This window comes from Melanerpes formicivorus, unplaced genomic scaffold (assembly GCF_026170545.1).
Source record: "Melanerpes formicivorus ecotype bairdi unplaced genomic scaffold, bMelFor1.0.p_v2 SCAF_8, whole genome shotgun sequence".
NCBI classification, from domain to species: domain Eukaryota; kingdom Metazoa; phylum Chordata; class Aves; order Piciformes; family Picidae; genus Melanerpes; species Melanerpes formicivorus.
This window is the reverse complement of record NW_027142360.1, coordinates 5,387,020-5,406,535: the sequence shown is the minus strand read 5'-3', so window position 1 is coordinate 5,406,535 and position 19,516 is coordinate 5,387,020. Positions and strand designations below refer to the sequence as shown.

At 44.1% G+C, this 19,516-nt stretch overlaps 1 protein-coding gene across 2 annotated transcripts in view; it reads left to right on the top strand.

Annotated features, from left to right (window-relative positions):
* Window positions 1-19,516, top strand: part of SLC15A5 (solute carrier family 15 member 5) — a 51,760-nt gene that overhangs the window by 11,175 nt on the left and 21,069 nt on the right. For both annotated transcript variants that reach the window (XM_068141662.1, XM_068141663.1), the window contains exons 4-6: window positions 5,513-5,733; window positions 10,707-10,893; window positions 18,681-18,869. In XM_068141662.1, coding sequence (XP_067997763.1) covers window positions 5,513-5,733; window positions 10,707-10,893; window positions 18,681-18,869 — 597 coding nt within the window. The remainder of the gene's footprint in view (window positions 1-5,512; window positions 5,734-10,706; window positions 10,894-18,680; window positions 18,870-19,516) is intronic.

Here is a 19,516-nt window from a genome sequence, read left to right as displayed (position 1 = left end):
TGGTGGAAGCCTCATGCCTGGAGGTTTTGAAGGCCAGGCTGGATGTGGCTCTGAGCAACCTGCTGTAGTGTGAGGTGTCCCTGCCCACAGCAGGGTGGTTGGAACTGGATGATCCTTGAGGTCTCTTCCAACCCTAACAATTCTAGGATTCTATGAAACAGAGCCAAAGAAATGCATCCCTCTGAGGTGGCCCAGAACCCTCATGTTAAAATGCAGCCGCTTAGAATTGGTTGGCTTCTTCAGGAAGAGAATGGCCCTTGTCTGACTCTCTGGGGCTTACTAGAGGTCTTACAACCTGAGAAGGTTAAAAAAAAATATATCATTGTTTATTATCCACCCCTGAACTGTACTATTTCATATGGATTAAATCTGTAGTTTATCACAGTATCACAAAGGTTGGAAGAGACCGCAAAGATCATGGAGTCCAACCTGTCACCACAGACCTCATGACTAGACCATGGCACCAAGTGCCATGTCCAATCTCCACTTGAATACCTCCAGGGACAGCATCATCTAAACAGTTGAATTCTACTAAGTGGAATAACATAAATGTGGAGATTACTTCTAGTTTGGCCATCAACAAAAGTAGTAGAATTTTGTTAATTGTTATTAATTTTATCAAGTGTTCCCTCTGAGCATTGTTTCCTTCATCATGTGTTTTCCCAAGTCTTTGCAGAATGCCAGTCACTTCACCAAAATCTGCAAAAGTTTGTGTCTCCTCCAGTCAGAATATAAAATAATATACTTTGTGTCATTAGAGGGACCTCGACCGACTGGACAGATGGGCAGAATCCAATGGGATGGCATTTAACAAGTCCAAGTGCCAGGTGCTGCACTTTGGCCACGGCAACCCCATGCAGAGCTACAGGCTGGGGTCAGAGTGGCTGAGAGCTCCCAAACAGAGAGGGACCTGGGGGTGCTGATCGACAGCTGCCTAAACATGAGCCAGCAGTGTGCCCAGGTGGCCAAGAAGGCCAATGGCATCCTGGTCTGCATTAGGAATAGTGTGGCCAGCAGGAGCAGGGAGGTCATTGTGCCCCTGCACTCTGCATTGGTTAGGCCACACCTTGAGTCCTGTGTCCAGTTCTGGGCCCCTCAGTTTAAGAAGGACATCGAGACACTTGGACAGGTCCAGAGAAGGGTAACAAGGCTGGGGAGAGGCCTTGAGCACAGCCCTATGAGGAGAGGCTGAGGGAGCTGGGATTGCTTAGCCTGGAGAAGAGGAGGCTCAGGGGTGACCTCATTGCCCTCTACAACTACCTGAAAGGTGGTTGTAGCCAGGAAGGGGTTGGTCTCTTCTCCCAGGCAACCAGCACCACAACAAGTGGACACAGTCTCAAGCTGTGCCAGGGGAGGTTTAGACTCGAGGTGAGGAGGAAGTTCTTCACCGACGAGTCATTCGTCATTGGAATGTGCTGCCCAGGGAGGTGGTGGAGTCACCGTCCCTGAAGGTGTTCAAGAGGAGATTGGACGTGGCACTTGGTGCCATGGTCTAGTCATGGAGTCTGTGTTGATATGTTGGACTTGATCTTTGAGGTCTCTTCCAACCTTTGTGATACTAGTCATGGGGTCTCTGTTGATAGGTTGGACTCGATGATCCTCGAGGTCTCTTCCACCCTTAGTTATACTGTGATACTGTGATCTGATGAGATGATGAAATTAGAAATGCTTTGCAACTGTAATTCAAATCTAAAAGTGACCTTAAATGATTTTTTATGTGCTGCCCTTTTTTTTTTTTTTTTATCCTAAGGTTATTCTTCAAATATGGATCATGCATTCAATTATGTTTGACTGTCAAGTATGGACTTCATTTGCATTTCTTCCCACTGCTATAATTTTGAGGACTGGCAGGTGACCAGAGATGAGAGGTGGGGGGGAAAAGTATCTACTATCTAGGGTGCAATGTAGGCTTTTTATTGTAGTTAAGCAGCATAGATATTCATTATTAGATCAAGGTCAAATAGCAGAACGTTAGAGCCAAGGCCCGAGGTATAGTTAGAGCCAAGACCTGAAGTGTAAAGGAGAAGGCAAATTGCTTTATAAAAGTTGTAATTTAATAGCTATACCTTTGGTTTTTTAGGAGAACATTAGGAATACAAGTATACAGTGAATTATGCTGATCTATACAGTGCACACTCATAAAACCATTTATGCTTTTAAACATAGAATCCTAGAATTGTTATGGTTGGAAAGGACCTCAAGGATCATCCAGTTCCAACCACCCTGCTGTGGGCAGGGACACCTCACACTACAGCAGGTTGCTCAGAGCCACATCCAGCATGGCCTCAAAAACCTCCAGGCATGAGGCTTCCACCACCTCCCTGGGCAACTTGTTCCAGTGTCTCACCACCCTCATGGGGAAGAGCTTCCAACATCCAATCTGAATCTACCCATTTCTAGCTTCTGTTCCATTCCCCCTAGTCCTATCACTCCCTGATACCCTAAAAAGTCCCTCCCCAGCTTTCTTGTAGGCCTCTTCAAATACTGGAAGGCCACAATTAGGTCTCCTCAGAACCTTCTCTTCTCCAGACTGAACAGCCCCAAGTCTCTTAGTTTGTCCTCATAGGAGATGAGCTCCAGCCCTCTGCTTATCCTTGTGGCCTTTCTCTGGACATGTTCCAGCATGTCCAGATCCTTCCTGTAATAGAGGCTCCAGATGCAGTATTCCAGGTGGGGTCTCACCAGAGTGTGGTAGAGGGGGAGAATCACCTCCCACGCCCTTCTTGCTGTGCTTCTCTTGATGCAGCCCAGGATATGATTGGCTTTCTGGGCTGCAAGTGCACACTGCTGGATCATCTTGAGCTTCTCATCCACCAGCACCCCCAAGTCCTTTTATTCAGGGCGGCTGATCTGAAGAGTTCACTAATATTTTACTTAGGGGTTTAGTATTTTCTTCTAAAGAAGGAATGAGATATTTATTCTAATAACATCATTGGCAAAGTCCTCTTCATGTCAACTAGATCTCTGTATCATTCAAGTTGCTTTTTGAGCTACAACTTCCAGCACCTTTATCTTCCTAGTTTACTAGATTTTATAATCTGCTAGCATCCCATGCTGAGAAACATAGCTTAATAATGTATTTGTCTGGTTTGCCTCATACAAAGTAATGTTTCCTAGGTAGCTGGCTGAAATGATGTTAAAGGAGGCCTCAGGTGATCCATTAGGGAAGGCAGGGGAAATGCCAAAATTTGTCTAGTTTAGTCTTTTTTCTTCAGTAAGAAAGATTCACCCAGCATCATCTATTGTGAGTGAAAGGAGATAGCCATGGCTATGGTCAGATAAACCAGGACACAGCCGTGTAGCTTCATTGCTGAGCTGCCTCAGGTCTTGTTGTGGGGTACTCCATGCATCTTCTGGTTTCAGCACTGGCTGTTTTCAAGCCCTTGTGGAGCAGTAACAGCACATTACTGCTTTTCATTCCTCTCTTTCTTTTTTTCTTTTTTTTTGTGAGTGTCCAACCTCTAGCATAGAGTGAAGCAAAAGGTTATCTCTTCTCTGGCCTTAACCAGCTCTGCCAATTAGTCAAACTTATACTTGATTTTCTGCTACCTCTTTTTATACTTCTGAAAATAACTGCTTTGACAAGGCTCACAAGTTCCACTTGTTTGCTGGTAAGCTTCTTAGTCAAGTCACACAGAATCTTAGGGATTAGAAAGGACCTCCAGTGATTCGAGTCCACACCCCCTGCAAAAGCAGGCTCACTGAGGACAAGCTGCAGAGGAATGCATCCATATGGGTTTAGAAAGTCTCCAGAGGAACCTCCACAACCTCTCTGGGCAGTATGTTCCAATGTTTTCTCACCCTCACCATAAAGAAGTGTCTCCTAATGTTGAAGTGGAACCTCCTGTGCTCTAGCTTATAGCCATTGCTCCTTGTCCTATCACTGGGTACCACCAAAAAGAGCCTGGCACCTTCATCTTGACACCCACCCCTCAGATATTTATAGACATTGTCAAGATGCCCTCCTCTCAGGCCTTCTCTTCTCAGGCCTAAACAAACCCACTTCTCTCAGTCACTCTGGAATTCTGCAGATTTTTGCTAGCCTTCAGATTTGGTCTTGAAGTAGTCTAGATAATAATCTCCAGCATCACTTGCAATGAATGGCAAGAATGATTGCCTAGTACAGTCATACAGAACAACAAAGCTGTGCCAACTCTCTGTGTTAGCAAGCTCTGATATGCTGTTTCAGATTTTATTCAATAGTGCTAACAGTCTAGAGGTTAATGCTGAACAGCCAAATAGTTTTATATTAGCTAATAAAATGCCCTTCCTTACTGTTCTCATGAGTCCTCATTTGAGTTCCCTTCTCACTCCACTTCTACCCTTCCCTTGCTGATGGACTTCAGCAGATATGCAATATTTCAATACTGTCCTGAATTGCAAACTTACCTCTTTCAATCAACAGAAAGCAAAAGCAAAGCAAAGTAGTACTTTACCTGCCCAACCACACCTTGAGTACTGTGTCCAGTTCTGGGCCCCTCGGTTCAAGAAAGATGTTGAGTTGCTTGAACTTGTCCAGAGAAGGGCAACAATGCTGGGGAGGGGTTTGGAGCACAGCCCTGTGAGGAGAGGCTGGGGTTGCTTAGCCTGGAGAAGAGGAGGCTCAGGGGAGACCTCATTGCTCTCTACAACTACCTGAAGGGAGGTTGTAGCCAGGTGGGGGTTGGTCTCTTCTCCCAGGCAACCAGTGACAGAACAAGGGGACACAGTCTCAAGCTGTGCAGGAGGAAGTTTAGGCTGAATATTAGAAGTTTTTCAGAGAAAGAGAGGTTGCCCATTTTAATGTGCTGCCCAGGGAGGTGGTGGAGTCAAGATCCCTGGAGGTGTTTAAGAAAAGGCCGTATGAGGCACTTAGTGCCATGGTCTAGTTGATTAGACAATGTTGGGTGATCAGTTGGACTTGATGATCTTGGAGGTCTTTTCCAACCTGGTTGATTCTATGATGTGTTAAATTACTAGTAGCAAAAGGCACTTTTCCCTGTGGGTGTTGGACTGGATTGTAGGTTGTGAGCTGTCATCCAAAAAAAAAAACAAACATGTTTTGGAACAAACCCAGACTGTTATTCATACAATCATAGAATCAATAAGATTGGAAAAGACCTCAGAGATCATCAAGTCCAACCTATGACCCAACACCTCATGACTAACTAAACCATGACTCCAAGTGCCATGTCCAATCCCTTTTTGAACACCTTCAGGGATGGTGACTCCACCACCTCCATGGGCAGCACATTCCAATGGCTAGCAACACTCTCTGTGAAGAACTTTCTCCTCACCTTGAGCCTAAACTCCCTCCTGCATATCTTGAGACTGTGTCCTCTTGTTCTGTCATTGGTTGCCTGTGAGAACAGACCAACCCCCTCCTGGCTACAACCTCCCTTCAGGTAGTTCAGAGAGTTATTGCCTTCCCTTTCCCCAAAAAGGTGAATATATCAGGTTGTCTTCTTCCCTCCCAAAGTGTTTTGTTTGGGCAGCAAGTGAAAACACACCAGTGTCTAATGTCTGTTCACAGACAGTTCCCTGCTGACGACATTTGGGGTAATAGCCGCTGCCCTGAAAACGAGCTGCGTGCGGCACCGCTACTTCCGCGGAGGCACGGTGAACTGGCTAGATCATGCCAAGGAAAACCATGGTGGTCACTACAGTGAGACTCAGGTGGAAAGCACAAAGCTGCTTGCCAAGCTCTTCCCCTTGTTCGCTTTCCAGATTCTGTACAGGACGTGTGTTATGCAGGTGAGTACAGGCTGTGTCCGTAGTCATGGCTATCTCCTTTCATTTGGAATGGAAGCTGTTGGGTAAATCTTCTTTCTTACTGGGGGGAGGGAAAGACTAAAATAGACAATTGTTGACATTTCCCCTGCTTGCCTTAATGGATCACCTGAGGCCTTCTTTAACATCGTTTCAGTAGGTTATGCTGTGTGGTAGTTTTAGGCTATGCCTTTAAATTTTTTCACAGATCTTGAACACCAAAGTAGTAAAATGTAAATAAATCTCTATTGGGTTTAAAAAGAAAAATAAAGATAATTCTAAACAATCCCATTGGAAGAGATAAGAGACTAAAACTAGTTGTCCCAAAACAATTTCTCTCTCTTCTCTCTTCTTTGCTCTGGGAGGGATACTAACTTGCTTCTGCTTGACCTTGGCTGAGTTGTTCTGGTATTAACTTCTCTGTTTCTGTCCCCTTTTGTACAAGGGGGTGGGGGGCAGAGAGGGAAAAGCTAGTAGCTTCCCCTGGTCCTTGACCAGGGAGGTCCTTGTGCTGTTTATTAATTGCAAATACCTGTAATTATTGTATATCCTGTATATTTTGTACATATTCATTGCATTTCTTCGTAGATTGTAGTTTTGCTTGCAAATATAGCTTTCATTTGCTTCCAGCTGAGCTGTTGGGGGGGGGGGGGGCAGAATCTCAACCCACCACAAGCTGTGAAAGAAAAATGTTGAGACCTACTGTGATGTGTTTACTACTGTGTCTCTAGGTGTAGGAGGTTTTTAACTCTTGCTTTGCTAGCAAAGCAACCTTGGAGATAGTTTTACTTACCTGGGAATATTCAGTATCACTAAGGTTGGAAGAGACCTCAAAGATCATCGAGTCCAACCTGTCATCACAGACCTCATGACTAGAGTATATACCTTACTATGTCCCCTCATCTCATCAAACAAGAAGAACTGACCTGCTCAAGACTCATTGAAGAGCTTATGTGACTGCTTGCTACTTATTTTTCTGAACCCTTCCTGATGGAAGCTGTAGTTCTAGAGTCCTGTGCTCCTCATGCTCTCATATTGCATTTGTCAGAGACTCAGGCTCAGAATTCTTATTCCAATTTCTTAAAAGTTCACTTATTTCTCTGGAGAGGTAGAAAATCTTTATTTTCTCTTTTGGCTGCATATTTCTGCTGCTGTTTTGTCAGGATTACGGGGCTGCTGGGCCTAGACTGGAAACGGGTGGGTTCCCATTTGTGGAAACAAGCACAGCCACTCCATCAGCCTGTGTAGCTCTTCCCACTTCTGAGTATGTGTATGCTATATAAATGCAAATGTGACAAGAAGCTGCTTAAGCTGACATGATTCCTTCAGATGCATTTCTGTCTGGATGATCCTGGCTAAGCAGAAGTTTGAGGTAGCTTACCCTCTGGCAACTGAAAAAAAACAAACAGATTTCTAAGCAGGCTCATCAATTCATATTTGCTTACTGGTTTTAAAATGCTGCTTAAGGAAATTCCTACAACTATGTATTGTATACTCCTTTATTCCTTCTTGCTATCACAGAATGTTTTAGGTTGGAAGGGCCCTTAAATATCATCTCATTCCAATCCTCCTTCCATGGGCAAGGATACCTTCCACTAGACCAGGCTGCTCAATACCTCATGCAACCTGTCACTCCCAGTGCCTTGTAGTCCTTCTTGATGTTCTTTAGATTGCTTACTGCTGTGTTGCTGCCCATGTGAAACAGTAGCAATGGATAATAGTCAGTGAGATGTACAGGGTCTGGAAAAATCTCTGTTATGGCCCTGATGCAAGGCCCCAGTAAGCAACACACCTGTCTATCTTGTGGGTCAGGATGGCAAAGGGGTGCTTCTGTGCCTCTCAGCAGAGACTCACCCACTGCTATCACCTGTCACATTTTCTTGGTGGCTGTAGTAGTTATATGACAGGAAGCTGGTCTGGCTGTCTTGCTTAGGTCTGTGGACCTACCAGATGCAGGCTTTTTGTCCTCCTCAGTCTGTAGAGCCATGAATCAGTTCTACAGGGTCACCTTAGGCTTTGATGGAGCTTCCTTCCTCTTGCTTGTTCTAGCCCTTATAATTTGCCATTCCCCACCATTGCTGGCTTTCCTTATTTCTGGGTGTGGTGGTTTGGGACTGTTTGGCCATAGGCTGTGGGTTCAGTTCAGATGGCATTTGAATCCAGCTGTCTATATCCATTGCTGCCTCCCTGATACTATACAGCCTTTTGACTGTTGTCTGTGGCTCATCCACCTGCTGCAGGCTGTCCTCCACCAGTGCACCTTCTGCAGGCAAGTTTGCCTCCCATCTCCAGCCAGGAGAAGGGTTGAGGCACCACACACAGCTCAAGGTCTGCATATCTCTTTCTACCTTCAGTAGCTCCATCTGGGTGAAGGCATTGGTCCTCACTGGGGTGGGTGGTGTACACCACCCTGTCAGAGCTCCAGCCCCTGCTTGGTGTTGAGTACTCACGGTTCTGCCTCATTATAGGACAAGGGGCAATGGATGTAAACTGCAGCACAGGAGGTTCCACCTCAACATGAGGAGGAACTTCTTCACTGTGAGGGTCACAGAGCACTGGAACAGGCTACCCAGAGAGGTTATGGAGTCTCCTTCTCTGGAGACTTTCAAGACCCATCTGCATGCTTTCCTGTGTGACCTGTTCTAAATTCTATGGTCCTGCTCTGGCATGGGGATTGGACTTGATGATCTCTGGAGGTCCCCTTCCAACCCCTAGCATCCTGTGATCCTGTGGCTGTCTGACCTGTTGAGCTGGGAGAGACCTCTCCCTGTCTACACACCCTGTCTGCATAAATGGCACCCAAAATGCTGCCCCATGCCCTTCCAGATGCTCTTTGATCACCCTACGTTCCCATCCATCTGCCTCATTCTTTCTCCTCTTTCATCCTCATCCCTCCACCCTCCTTAAAAGCTCCAAAACAAAAACCCCAAACCCCTAAGCAAACAAACCAACCCTGAATCTCCAAACAACAAATGTGCACATGTGCCTGAGGCTGTGCATTAATGACTAGATGGAAATGAACCAGATACCATTAATTGAGGCTGTAATAGCCAGGTATATATCTAGGAAAGATAAGTGTTTGCACTGCTAGAAGAGAGGACTTTTATTCTTTTGGCAGAATTTCCAATAAGTTTATTACTCTTTTATAGACTAGACCATAGATCAGTATCTTTTTTTTTCCCCCTAAAGATGAATAGCATTTTTTTCCCCCCATATTATTAAGTTAACAGCTTTCAGTGCCTGTGATTCATGTTGATGATATTTTAATTCCTATTAATAAGTCAGAGCTGATTTGCAATAAGCGGTGGAAAGAAGGAGCCAAGAAAATTTGGCTCAATTCTGGTCTTTCGTGGTTCTGTTGCCACTTATTCACTCTTTTACAATTTATATATTCTCTTGGAGGTGGAATGTAGGTGAAAAATATTTTTAAGAGCTAGCATTTGAGTAATACTTTAGCACTGAACAGACACCCAGTGAGTAGCGTCGACTACAACTGTTGATGAGAAACTCTGTATGAGCCCAGTTACTAACTATATATTAATTTTCAGACAGCTGTAAAGTAGTAATATTCTACCTGGATTTGGCATTACCAGTCATGTTGAACAGCCAGGCAGAATGCTGCAGAAATCCAGAAATCTTTGAAAACAGAAACTGAATAGAATAGACCAGACCAGGTTGGAAGAGACCTTCACGATCATCACATCCAACCTATCATCCAACCTAATCAACTAAACCATGCGACCAAGCAGCCTATCAAGTCTCCTCCTGAACACCTCCAGTGATGGTGACTCCACCACCTCCCTGGGCAGCACATTCCAATGGGCAATCACTCTCTCTGTGTAAAAACTTCCTCCTAACCTCCAGCCTCAACATCCCCTGGTGCAGCCTGAGACTGTGTCCTCTTGTTCTGGTGCTGGTTGCCTGGGAGAAGAGACCAACCTCTGCCTGTCTACAACCTTCCTTAAGGAAACACTTTTGCATCCAGCTCTGTTGTGACTGTACTCTGTGAACTGCTCAAGTTACCTCTTTTTTTCCCATCAGGCTGCAACATGGAGTGGATTATCATTTCCTGCTGCACATGAAATTGCAATACTTAGTTAATGGAGATTTCTCAAACTAAGCAAACTGAAAATCTGTTGGTAGAAGATATTGGTTTAGGATTTGGAGGGGGTTTTTGGTTGTTATTTGGGATTTTTTTGGTGGGTTGGATTTTTTGGTTGTGGTTTTTTTTTTGTTGTTGTTGTGGTGGTGTTTGGAGGTGGGGATTAATAACCTCAACAGATCTTCTGCAGGGCTTCACACAAGTAGGAGGAATTACTTGCTTTTGAAGTGAGGGACAGTGTTACAAATCTACATAATTACACTGCTGACTGCCATTGGTGGCTTCCTCATCTCAATATTCTTTTCTTTTCTCTTTTCAATTCCCAAAAGTCAAAGGAAGACCTCTCTATATCTCCTATCAGTTACATTAAGCTGGTTCTAAGACTGTGGCCCAAATCTCCATTCCCTGTAGCTTTTAAAGCTATGTTCTGGCAAGAGTGTCTTAAAAATTGCTTCCACCTTGAGTACACACTCAGAAGTTCAGCATAACTCTCCATCTTGCTGTTGTGAAATTCTACTCTGTTAAACACTGTCTACAAGAAGTGACTAAAGGATTAGGCAGAACCATTTAGTGTATTGGCTGGTAGCTCTAACTGGGTATCATCAAGTAAACTCATTTATTAAATTCAGGAGCAAATGAAGCAGAAGAATGTTATGTTCTGGCAGAGAATGAGAGTGTCATTATCTGAGAGGCTTTCTTCATGAATGGTTGTTCCTTTTGGCCAGCAGATACTTGGGTTTGCTATGACTTAGCCAGAAGGAAAAGAGTTGGAGAAATTTCCAAATGCAGTAAAAATCTTACCCATGAAAGGTACCTGGTTATATACTAATGGATTGGGGTTTACTCTTCAATACAGATTCCCTCAGGATATTATCTCCAAACCATGAATTCCAACCTGCACTTCAGTGGATTTGTCTTGCCAGTTGCAGCAATGAATGTGATAAGCATCGTGCCACTGCTGATTCTGGTTCCTATTTTGGATTGCATTAACTCATATCTCTTCAGTTTCAAGGACACAGGACATTCTCCAACAATTTACATTAGTAAGTATAAAATACATGTGTCTTCACAGTTTTTATATATATTCTTCATTAACAAGTTGGATTGTGAACTGGTTGAAGGAAGGAAGTCAGAGTTGTGGTCAATGGAACAGAGTTTAGTTGGAGGCCTGTATCTAGTGGAGTCCCTCAGGGGTCAGTACTGGAAGCAGTACTATTCAATATATTCATCAATTACCTGAATTTGGGCACAGAGTGCACTGTTAGCAAGCTTGCTGATGGGAAAAAAAAACTGGCAGGAGTGCCTGACACACTGGAGGGTTGTGCTGCCATTCAGTGAGACTTAGGCTGAGAGTTGGGCAAGGAGAAACTTAACAAAATTAAACAAGGGCAAGGGTAGAGTCTTGCACCTGGGAAAGAACAACCCCAGGGATCAGTATAGGTTAGGGACTGATGTGCTGCAGAGTAGCGAAGGGGGAAAGGACCTGGGAGTCCTAGTGGATGGAAGGTTGACCATGAGCCAGGAACATGCTTTTGTTGCCAAGCAGGCCAATGCCATTCTGGGGTGAATTACAAGGAGAGTTCTTAGTAGGTTGAGAGAGGTTCTCCTCCCACTCTACTCTGCCCTAGTGAGGCTGCATCTGGAATATTGTGTCCAGTTCTGGGCCCTTCAGTTCATGAAGGACCTCAGCAAACTGCTTCAGAGAGTCCAGCACAGAGCCACAAAAATGGAGGGAGTGGAACATCTTCCTTATGAGGAGAGACTGAGGGAACTGAAGGCTCTTTAGCTTGGAGAGGAGGAGGCTGGGGGTGACCTTGTTTGTGCTTGTAAATATGTGCAGAGTGCTTGCTCTTATTGGTGATGCCCAATGACAGCACAAGGGGCACTGGGTGGAAGCTGAGACATAGGAAGTTCCATGGAAACATGAGGAAAAGAATTTCCCTGTGAGAATGACAGAGCACTGGAACAGGCTGCCCAGGGGATTTGTGGGCTTGGATGATCTGTTGTGGTCCTTTCCAACCCCTAACAATCTGTGATTCTGTGAAAACAAAAGATGGGCTTCTGTTCCCACTGAGCAAACTGAACATTTCACAGGTGGAAGGTTACTTGGACAGGTACAGCTTTCCTGTCTAGCATTTTAAGATCTAGTATGGGATAATTATACAGATCTTCAAACACTCACTTAAAGTAAAGCTAAGAGGGGTCTCCCTAGGTGAAGTATTATCTCTTTCTCATAGGTGTGGTACAAAGAAGCCTATTCCGTTGTGAGTATCAGGCTTATAGAATGGCACTCCTTTCAGAGACAGTCACACTCAAGCGCTATGAGGAGAGGCTGAGGGAGCTGGGGTTGTTTAGCCTGGAGAAGAGGAGGCTCAGGGGAGACCTTATTGCTGTCTACAGCTACCTGAAGGGAAGTTGTAGCCAGATGGGGGTTGGTCTCTTCTCCCAGGCAACCAGCACCAGAACAAGAGGACACAGTCTCAAGCTGCACCGGAGGAAGTTTAGGCTGGATGTTAGGAAGAAGTTCTTCCAAGAAAGAGAGATTTGCTATTGGGATGTGCTGCCCAGGGAGATGGTGGAGTCACCATCACTGGAGGTGTTTAGGAAGAGACTGGATGAGACACTTGGTGCATTGATTTAGTTGATTAGATGGTGTTGGGTGATAGGCGGGACTCAATGATCTCAAAGGTCTCCTCCAACCTGGTTAATTGTATCCTGTTCTAAAAAGAAAGTAAGGCTGTTTGTTCTCCTGTTCTTAGTTGCAAGCTGCTCTTGCTTCTGCATTAATAAATAAATAAATAAAAATCATAGAATCATTCAGGTTGGCTAAAACCCTTGAGATCATCAGGTCTGACCATTAACCCTGCTCTACCAAGTTCACCACTATGTATAGTGTGTGTGTATATATATATATAATGCAGATATAATTATCATTCACTTGATGGGGTGCTTGGTGCCATGGTTTAGTTGATTAGATGGTGTTGGATGATAGGTTGGACTTGATGATCTTGAAGGTCTCTTTCAACCTGGTCTGGTCTGGTCTATTCTATTCTATTCTTTCTATATTCTATTCTATTCTTTCTATATTCTATTCTATATCCTGATGACTTTAGCAGGGGTTGGGCTTCCTTCCACTGACACTGATGTGATTTGTTTGTTTCTGTTTTCTGTTTTTGTCTTTCCAATTACCCTGACCTCCTTACACTCTAGGATTTGGACAGATCCCCTTCGTCTGTCTTCTGACGTCAGCCACATCTAGTACAATCAGAGATGCAGCTTCCATTCTGTATTCAATTAAAAATATTCCCTTTTGTAGATACTCTCATTAAACTTACTACTTTTTCTTCTTTTTTTTTTGTTTAATCTTCCAGTCTGCATTACAAACCTCAGACAAAAATATTTATAAACTACTATTTTCTCAGTGTGCTCCTATTAATTCAGTGCCCCATGGCAAGCACACAGCGAGCAGTGACACACACAGAGGTATTAATCTGACTAAATTAGCCTAATTAAGAGTGCTATTAAGTTTTATACAAACCAGATGCATGTAACACAGCAGGCTGCAATTACCCTAGTTTTTAAAATAACATCTGCATTAAAACACAAAAAGCACATTCAGATAATAATTTTCCTCAAACCATGGAAATTTCAAGTTAGTACTAATAATGTTCCATCCTGTTAATGTTGAGCACCAGTAGAATATATGTAGTGGTTTATTCTTAATAGCATCATTTGTTAAAATAGTCTCCTGTTAGGGGTGGTAAATTACCTGAGGCATAAAAATACCTGAGAGTACAGACAATGGCTTTAGATATCCAAGTATATGATGACTGCACCTGCAAATATAGTGGACCTCTAAGTGCCAATATTTTTGCCAGGAGTTAATTAGGTTCACAATTATTTTTCAGGAGCAAAATTGGAAGTATAAATAGGCTGTTGGTGTTAAGCCAACCTATAACTATATTTTAATTCAAGTCTTGTAAGAGGAAGACTTTTAAATGGTGTTCTGGAAAATTTCAGTGCTTTAAGAGTTCTCAAGAATGAACCCTGTGGACAATATTGAACTGAAATATCTGATTGCTCTGTAATAAGCATCTGGGTGCAAAGTGTGATCTGTTACTTTTTAGAATAGAATAGAATAAACCAGGTTGGAAGAGACCTTCAAGATCATCGCATCCAACCTATCACCCAACACCACCTAATCAACTAACCCATGTAACCAAGCACCCTGTCAAGTCTCCTCCTGAACACCTCCAGTGACGGCGACTCCACCACCTCCCCGGGCAGTCCATTCCAATGGGCAATCACTCTCTCTGTGTAAAACTTCCTCCTGACCTCCAGCCTGAACTTCCCCTGGCACAGCCTGAGACTGTGTCCTCTTGTTCTGGTGCTGGTTGCCTGGGAGAAGAGACCAACCTCTGCCTGTTTACAACCCCCCTTCAGGTAGTTGTAGAGAGCAATAAGGTCACCCCTGAGTCTACTCCTCTCCAGGCTAAGCAACCCCAGCTCCCTCAGTCTCTCCTCATAGGGCTTGTGTTCCAAGCCCCTCACTAACTTCGTTGCCCTTCTCTGGACTTGTTCCAGCAAGTCAACCTCCTTCCTAAACTGAGGGGCCCAGAACTGGACACAGGACTCGAGGTGTGGACTAACCAGTGCAGTGTACAGGGGCAGAATGACCTCCCTGCTCCTGCTGGCCACACTGTTCCTGATGCAGGCCAGGATGCCATTGCCCCTCCTGGCCACCTGGGCACACTGCAGGCTCATGTTCAGCCTACCATCAACCAGCACCCCCAGGTCCCTCTCTGCCTGGCTGCTCTCCAGCCACTCTGACCCCAGCCTGTAGCACTGCATGGGGTTGTTGTGGCCAATGTGCAGAACCTGGCACTTGGATGTGTTAAATCTCATGCCGTTGGACTCTGCCCATCTGTCCAGCCTGTCGAGGTCTCTCTGCAGAGCCTCTCTACCCTCCAGCAGATCAACTCCTGTCCCCAGCTTGGTGTCATCAGCAAATTTACTGATGATAGACTCTATAGCTGGTGGTTTATTTGTAAATTAGATATGATCTTGGAAAAAACCCATTAAAATCTTAATGTGAATTTAGGTTGTCTCCCAAATATATTGACCTCTTTATGAAAAAGGTATTTGATAAACTTAGCTTATTGTTGTGGCTTAAGGAACAGCTGTCCAGCCATAGAGAGGTCCTCCCAGAGGGCTGGACAGTCTGTCCATCCCAAGGAGAATGGCACAGGACATTGTTATTCCATCCCATAATATTGCATCTTTATCTTCTATATAAACTGACTACAGAGTCAATTCTGCCTTTTCCTCTCTCTCTCTCTTCTCCCAGCCAGACCTTATCTCTTATTTGGTATTTCAGGGGAGGGTTTTGACCTTGAGCAGCCTGCTGACAGCTTGGGCAAAGCTAATTTCTTCATCACCATTTGGGCCTAGAGACATGGGAGGAGGGGGGCCAGGTAGAGAGGTATGGGGGTGGGTTTGAAGCCTGGCCTGGGGACACAGTCTCAAGCTGCGCCAGGGGTAGTTTAGGCTGGAGGTGAGGAGAGAGTTCTTCACGGAGAGAGTTGTTGGCCATTGGAATGTGCTGCCCAGGGAGGTTGTGGAGTCACCATCCCTGGAGGTGTTCAAGAGGGGATTGGACATGGCACTTGGATCCATGGTTTAGCAGTCATGAGGTGTTGGGTGACAGGTTGGATTTGATTATCTTTGAGGTCTCTTCCAACCTTATTGATTCTATGATTCTAAGGTTTTGGGAAGGTTCTGGCCTAGTGAGATCTTGGAAAAGTCCAGATTGGAGACAGCTGGGCTGAGGCTAAATATGAATTTCTGTTATTTTGGATGGTTCTCTACTGTTGTATGCAGTTGTGAATAGTACTTCCATTTAAGCTTGCAATTCTTTCCATCCTGTGTGGAGCATTTTCTTTTACTCCTTTGGAGAGGGGCAAAGAGCTTCTGTCCTCTCCCTAAAACTGCAACAATTATTAATTTAATTTTTTTCCAGTTTTATAGTTGGTTCTTTGTGGGAGTTTGGGGTTGTCATTTTTGTGGGGTTTGTGGTGTTGGTTATTGATTTGGTTTGTGGGTTTTTTTTCTTTTTAATATTTTATGGTGCTTGTCTTCTAGTCAGTAGACTAGAAGACTTAGCAGAGAACTGAAGGTGTGTGTCTGCTGGATAGCTGTCTATCAGCTACAGGCAAAAGGCTCTAGCTGAAGTACCTAAGCCACAGAAGTTCTTGCTCTGTTATTCTTAATGCCTGTTTATGCTGAAATGTCTTATTACTCTTGGATTTACTCCGTGGAAGAGTGACATGATGAATAGCTCTTCATACAGTACACAACAGCAAGCCTCCAGTCCAATGTCTATTTGAAGTGATTTGAGAGTTGATGGTGACCATTTCTCCCTAAAAGTTGTTCTAGTCTAAGCAAGTATTAATTCCAGGAAAGCTTTTTGACCTGTTTTACTCAGCACATAAGATCAGGAGTCACAAAGGTCCAATACAGCCTTAGTCTCTAGATAACATAAACCACCTTGCCCTAGAATGAGTCCCAAGTGTTCCCTTAACAACCTGTTCTATAAAACCAAAGCCTCAAACAGTCATTTTGAAGCTGTTTGTTTTAAAGAGGACTGACAGGGGAAGAGATAGGTGGAAGACCAGGTCTCCAAGGCTCTCAGTTTCTTCCTCTGCCACATAGTGTCTTAAAAGAAATACTACAATTGTTGAGCATTCAGAGGTTGCATTTTCTGAAATGTTTTGGCTTTTAGTAAGGAGAATGCTTAAAATATAGCACTGTGTAGTAATATTGAACAGCTTGAGGTTTCTTTAGTACTAACATAATTTTTCACTAGAAGAACTCTTGCTTTGGTAGATTACAAGAAGCTCCTTGAGGGCTTTATACCTGGCCTTGATAAGATACATTGCCTAAAAAATGCTGTTGGATTCCCTCCTGACATCAATTTTCAAGCAATAATTCATTGATGTTCTTATTAAGCACTGGAGAGGCTGTAACAGCAAAACAGCTTCCAAGCCTCAGGTTAGGCAGGGGGGAGGGTATTTAAAGTTGTGAAAATGCAGGAAAACTGCCAGTAGAAAAATGTGATAGTTTGCTGCTGAGAGAAGAAACACAGATGCAAGCAAACATGTAACACAGCTAAGTCACTCAGCTGTATGAGTTTTCTGCTGCTTCTGTCCTGGCACCTAAAGAGACCAACTTATATATGTTACAAATCTAGTCAAAGTTTCCAGTCATGAAGTGAGACAAGGCTTTATAAGAGAGATGTGAAAATCTAGTCCAGGTATTTGAACCAAAGCTGCCAGAAGAAACCAAACTGTCACACCTGTATTGACATAGAATCATAGAATTGGTCAGGGTTGGAAGGGACCACAAGGATCAGCTAGTTCCAACCCCCCTGCCATGGGCAGGGACACCCCACACTAGATCAGGCTGGCCAGAGCCTCATCCAGCCTGGGCTTAAACACCTCCAGGGACGGTGCCCCAACCACCTCCCTGGACAACCCATTCCAGGGCTTCACTACTCTCGTGGTGAAGAACTTCCTCTTCACATCCAGACATTATAGCTTAGAAATGCTGAGGGATCACAAACTTACTCAAAATCACTGAGAGCTCCAAACATTAGAAGTATAAATGTTTTAGGTTCAGGAGACTCACTTGAAAACTTTGCTTGCTTTGTTTTCTGAGAAGCTACAACCATTTCAGACTGTCAACTTCAAGAAATATGAAACATTACGTTTTCAATAGTGTGCTGTACACAATGTGTGCTGAAGTGTGCAGTATTTAAAATACACCCAGGTTTCTTAGAATCTTTAGTCTTACATTAGGAAGAAACACAGGTAGAGGTTTCTTTTCCAGCCCTATGTGCCAGTGCAGTACTTGTGCCCTGCCACTGGGGCAGGTGGTAAGACTTCATGCTTTGCATGTGCAGTAGTATCTTGAAATGTATTGTGGAGCCAGAACAGCTGAAGATGGCAGGAGGCAACTGTAATCCATCAGTTTATGTGTAAACACTTAGAAAAATGGAGATCACATCTTCCAGTAGTGCAGCTCATCTCACAGAATCATAGAATGCATTGGGTTGGAAGAGGTCTTTAAAGGTTATCTCACTCTAAGATGTTGAGCAGTCCAGCACATGAGCTTTCAGGAGTAGTTCAAGGGAGCTCTGCTGTGATGGGAAAGGGACAAATGTAGGAATGCTTGAGGTATGACATGCACTGTTGTTCTTTTTCTTGCCCATCTACTATGGTCTGCAACCTTAGTATTCCAGTACTTCCTGCTCTACTTCTTTTTGGGTAGAAAACAAATGGGCAAGCAAGCAGGGTGTGTGTGTATTTGGGTGACAGATTGGACTTGATGATCTCTGAGGTCTTTTCCAACCTTATTGATTCTATGATTCTATTTCAGACTCTTATTGCTGCGGCTTGAATAGAAGAATTTCCCTCTGCTTGGTAATCTTGTCCCTGCCCTGTCTCTTCTCTGAGGCTGCTGCCTTTTCTTGTTTCTTTCTCTCCTCCTTTTTTACCTTCCTTAAAGGGAGCTTTTCTTCTCAGAAAGGCTTTTCTTCTCTCATTCATTTGGTATTCCTAAATTCTTTCTGTGCTGTTTTCTCTTTGCCATGTATTTACAGTTAGGCTTGTGTAAATAAATCTTTACTCATGTTTTGGTGTCCAGAACACCAAAACATTGGACAGTGGGAGCTGGGGGAGCTGCTGCTTCTCCTCTCCAAAGGCTTCATTCTAAATGCATGGTGATCCTGGAAATACAAGCTTGGTGAATGCTCTCTGTGCTTTTCACCCAGTTGTAGGTCAGTTATCTGCTGCACTTTCCATGGTGGTTGCTGGCTTCTCCGAAATACACCGAAAGCATTTCCCTCAGGTGGAGCAGACACTTTCCAAAGAGGTTCTCCTGGTCTCCTCCATGCCTTGCTTCCACTTAGTTCCTCAGTACATCCTACTTGGAGTGGCTGAAGCCTTGGTAACTCCCTCCTGTAAGTAAAACCTAATAGGCTAAAGCAAGAGTGTCCTGATTTGCAGAGAATGATATCAGCTTCCTAAAAATAATTACTATCATCTGATGTTTTATCCCTGGCTCTCTTCCATGAGTTTAATGAGCAGATCTGTACTTTACCTGCTTCAGAGCAGCATAATGTGTCTTGCTGGCTGTAACTCAGAGTGAGCAATTATGTTGTTCCAGATGAACTGGAAGGTAGCATGGCCCCATCAGGTCCCTGGGGTGTGTAATCCACTGTTAGGCAGGAGGATGATCAGAACAGTGGGACTCTGGGCTTGGATGCATGACTGGGCTTGAAGCTGAACTTGCTTCAGGCAGGACCAGATGAGCTCCTGAGGTTCTTTCTGACCTGAACTCTGCTGTGTTGATTTACCCCAGAAAGAGCAAATAAACCTATGACAGCTGAACTGTGGTTATGGTCTATGAGCACTTTTCAGGCCACAGTGAAAGAAAGGTGAAGCAGTTTAGCTTAACCCTTTTCATTTATGGGTCCAGCTAATAGAATTATTACATGTTTTGCACTGCCACAGAACACTTACAGGCAGGTAACACAATTCATCTGAAAGGCTAGCTGGGAGAACATTATAGGCAGATGCAAGATGTTTGTTTGTGCTCCAGTCAGGA